Source organism: Dipteris shenzhenensis, chromosome 3 (assembly GCF_047967505.1).
Source record: "Dipteris shenzhenensis isolate YYH24624 ecotype China chromosome 3, Dip_SZ_1.0, whole genome shotgun sequence".
In the NCBI taxonomy this organism is placed as follows: Eukaryota; Viridiplantae; Streptophyta; class Polypodiopsida; order Gleicheniales; family Dipteridaceae; genus Dipteris; species Dipteris shenzhenensis.
In genome coordinates this window covers 18,679,884-18,683,946 of record NC_141598.1, presented here as the reverse complement: position 1 = coordinate 18,683,946, position 4,063 = coordinate 18,679,884, and the positions used below count along the sequence as shown (strand labels likewise).

The 4,063-nt window shown below is 43.4% G+C and overlaps 1 protein-coding gene across 1 annotated transcript; it reads right to left on the bottom strand.

The window, feature by feature from the left end:
* Positions 1 to 356: 356 nt before the first annotated feature.
* Positions 357 to 1,431, bottom strand: LOC147903473 (uncharacterized). Its single transcript, XM_087372972.1, has 2 exons — positions 1,153 to 1,431; positions 357 to 1,039 (listed from the first exon to the last, which is right to left on the bottom strand). Exons 1-2 carry the CDS (start codon positions 1,381 to 1,383, stop codon positions 575 to 577), a joined length of 696 nt encoding a protein of 231 aa, XP_087229098.1. The 5' UTR covers positions 1,384 to 1,431; the 3' UTR covers positions 357 to 574.
* Positions 1,432 to 4,063: the final 2,632 nt, after the last annotated feature.

Below are 4,063 nucleotides of genomic sequence, written 5' to 3'. Positions count from 1 at the left end.
TTATGGGACTCGAAATAAAAGGCATTGTAGTTAGAGCTGGCACGAGAGAAAAGCATAGTTACAACGAGGATCAATCAATTTTCCCACATGGTAGCCCTTCTTTGATGGCTAATTTCCTTAAGGCCACACACCAATGTTCACAGAAAACCCGGGTTTAATGTATTGTGACCTCCAAACTTTTTTATTTGAAGTTTAAATTTAAAGAAAGTAGGGTTTTAAAATTTGCACATTCTGAGGCCATTTTAGTTATATTTTAGTGAAAAAACCTGCAAAAACTTGCCAAAAACCTGTAAAATTTGAAGTTAAATGTTTTTGTTTCGGTTGCGAAAAACATATTCTATGAATACACTGCTACACACGTAAGAAGAAGTCATTGATGGACCAAATTACAGCTAGTATCTTTATTGAAATAAGCCTTGACTTTCTTTCTCCCAAAGGACAAGACTTAGAGAGTTATGTATAGACTATAGACTCCTGAAGAACAAGTGAGACAGATCCAAGGATGTTGTAATACATAGCACTCTTTTAAGTTCAGATATATAAGCACTCTTTTATTTGCGAAGGTTAGGAGCTACTATGGAAGGGCCTTTATAATGGCGCGTTGGACAGAAGCAACCCCGACCTCCAGACTGTGAACATGCTCGCGCAAGTTATCGTCCATTTCCTGATACTTGTTTTGGAGTTCCTCGAGTGTCTCACGCTCCAGATAGCCTTCGACTGCTCCTATGATCATAGCAACAGCCACCCCGGCTAGCATCCCAACTGCACCTCCCAGAATACCAGCCGCAGTCACCGCACCCCACGCCGAACTGATCACAGCTTGTAGCTGTAGCCTCAGAAAGTTCGTTGCAATTGCTCCCGCTATCAGTCCAGTTACCGGTGAAGCTATCGTTCCCGCAAGCGACGGATCGCTTACAATGTCCTTGACCGTGTCTGGGAACTGGCCAACGCTGATCGCTTCATCAAACTTGACCATGAGACCTTTGATCGCCGAAGGGATGCTCGGGTCCAGTTTGAGCTCGTTGGTGACCTCTTTCCACTGTACGTTTTCGATGAACGGAATCACAACTTTGCTAATTATCTTTACAACAGATGAACAAAGATCCAAAAGCTTCCTCAGCAGGCCGAAAGGCCCGTTATTAGCAGAAATACCTGGTTCAAAACATCCTGGATCTGCTGGAATGTCTGTTCGTAGGTGAGCTTCAAGTCGAGCAGGGGCAGAATCTCAAACTTTTGGTATGCCTGGTTGAGAGAAATGGATACAGTGCGGACATTGCTGTGGATCTGGACGACGGAGGTACGAATACTGGCAGCCAACTTGTTCACTTCGTCGCGCCTCTTGGGATTGTCTGGGTAGAGAACGTCGCTCCAGTTAATCCCCATCCGTCCGATTCCGTCGTAGTGTTCGACTGTCTGGGAGTGAAATGTGATCCAGAATAGTTACAGGCACGAATTTATGAGCGCAACCAGCCATAGCCCGCGGCTGGATAGTGGATAGATCATCGTGGTACTGGATGCACTGACCCACCAGCGGCGCTCTGATTAACGCTGCTTTGGCGTGCACATTGTGAGCACGCGCTGATACCGTATACGGGTTACTTGAAGAATCTTTCAAGTCCTTTGATTCAGTACAGACGAAATTCCCGTACAACAATGTGGCATTCAAACGAAGTGCCACGTGGTGCTTCCTCTTCGCATGCCTTGCCCAACATGCCTGATGGAGTCGGGAATGGCCTTGCATTCCGCAGGTCAGGCAACTGGCGGTAGCCGCAAGCCTGCTGCAGAATGGCCCTCCCCAGGGCCATTCCCTTCCATCAAGGTTGGGCGGGAGGTTGACTCGTTAGCTATCGGTAGGGAGGGGCAGGACACAAGGGCTACAATTGGGACACCTCAATAGAGGAGAAACAATAATGTAGGTTGCGGGTCACGGTAGGGTGCAAAAATGCCGACCGCCAACCTTGACGGAGAGGCTTCCACCTCCCATTGGCCATGACAAACATGAAAGATTTCAAGGAAGCAACAGGATTCTAAGAGAGGAAGCGGTGGAACATGATGAGACTGTGACACTAAGGAATCGGTCTTCTAACTTAAGCTTTCTTGAATTGTCACTGGATGCATTTGAGGTTGATGAGTTCTCTTCTCGATGGGGTAATGTCCACACCACATTTGGTGAAGATCACTCATTGACCCACTACATTGGTCAACTAGTAGAACAAATGGTGGTACTCCATACCAAATACTCACCGAGAGGGCCGGCGGAGCTATTGAAGTCCAAGGCCTTGTCAAAGAGTCATTGGGAATCTTGGCATTTCTTCGAATGCTAACAATGTCATTTTGATCAACTGCATGGATGCCATCAATGCATTTGCCTTGAATATTTATGGCTTGGCATTGACGGCAGCAACAATCTCCTTGGTTGCCAACAACAATAGCCTTGTTGTTGTTTACGTCTAGAAACTTACTCGAGGACTCAAAGACCCCTTTTGTTGGATGCATTAGACTTAATAAAGAAGAAAGAAGTTCCTTTGTAATGAAAAGTTTTACTTTGAATATGTGACCATTCTTACTAAATAAGAGTGCACAAGTGCGCAAAGGCACTGCCTCCAGTAGAGTGCACTTTTGGATGCAAAGGAAAAGAGGTCAACTTAATTTGTAGGATGATATCTTTAAAAGGAAGCAACTTAACTAAATTTATAATAATTATTATATGTGGAAATTCACAAAAGACTAACAATTCTCCACGATAGCACTACCTCTAAGGAGGCACTGCTAATAAAGATGCCACTTCTCATTCTTTTGTTTTTAATATTTAAGTTACATTGCAACAGTTATACGTGCTACAGTGTTCTCAAAAGTTAATTGTTGATATTGATGTTGCATCTACTCTACTACATTGAAGTCAAATTAGGAATTCTTATGTAAATTCAAAGTCAATATATTGATCTACTCCAGTCTAGCTAGCTCAATGATGCAAATCGAAAAGTAGAAGGAATTTGAAAAAATCATAGAATCATCAGGAAGGCACGCTGGGGCCCAAAATAGCAAAACTTGCCAGAGCGCAAGTGTGGATAGTTGGATGATGTCCTCGGGGCGGTCATTATGTATAAACCCTTATGTATCATGTGCATTCAAGGCCTATTTTTAAAACCCTTATCCATGAATTATTCATTAATATAATGCACCCTTTTCCTAATCAATATGTAAAGTATTTCTAAAAATCCTTTTTATGGCACCCTTCAATAAGTGAAATTGTGGGAAAAAATGAAATTAGATATGCCCTTCTGTTAAACTCCTATCATAGTCATATATATTATTGAGTGACCCCACCGAGCTGATGTCCAACTGTCCAAATTCGCACCGTGGTGGGTTTTGTTGTTTTGGGCCCCAGCATGCACTCCTGATGAAGTTTTCCTTCTGCACCGCATAGAGATTCATTCATCTACCCCATGAAAAAGCTTGAAATGCATCATTTGTGGTACAAATACAGTACACATACACATAGACAAAGAAAAATATGCAAAATTGTTTGCAATAATTGAAGAAAAGTATTACAACGTGTCTCCAAAGGGTAGCAGCCTCTAAGGCAAGCTCCAAACCTATCCTATTTTGAAGGGAGGGGTTGGAGCGGATGCGCTACGCAAGACTAATGCTTCTATCCATAATGGTAATGCACTTTGCATGGATGGCACACAAGTTCGAATCCTCAAAAAGAGTCCCAATCATCTACTCTACAGCCTCCTAGACTCCTCCCAGTGCACCTATACTCCATCAAAAATGAGATGCAAAGGTTTGCGAGATCTCTCGTATGACCCCTAGGAAAGTTGCTTGAGGGATAATGGTATCTATACTTTTTTTATACTTCCTGATTTCTTGAAGACCTTCATGCTCTTGAAATGTGAGTGCCTTTTCACCTTGGAGCTGCTTGCGTTGCTGACCGCACATGGCCCTCCAACGCCTCTTGTTTGGCCTGAACTTCTTGCATGTTTTGAACCTCCACATGTTGCTCCTCTTCCTCTCGATGGGGAACTCATAACTATGTAAGCATAAAATGCGTGTTCAATAG

What these genes read in the sequence shown, in the direction of transcription:
- LOC147903473 (XM_087372972.1), bottom strand. Translation starts at nt 1,383, where the DNA reads ATGGGGATTAACTGGAGCGACGTTCTCTACCCAGACAATCCCAAGAGG. An exon ending in TCCAGGATGTTTTGAACCAG is followed by an intron (nt 1,040 to 1,152) that starts GTATTTCTGCTA and finishes GAAAACGTACAG; the next exon opens with TGGAAAGAGGTCACCAACGA.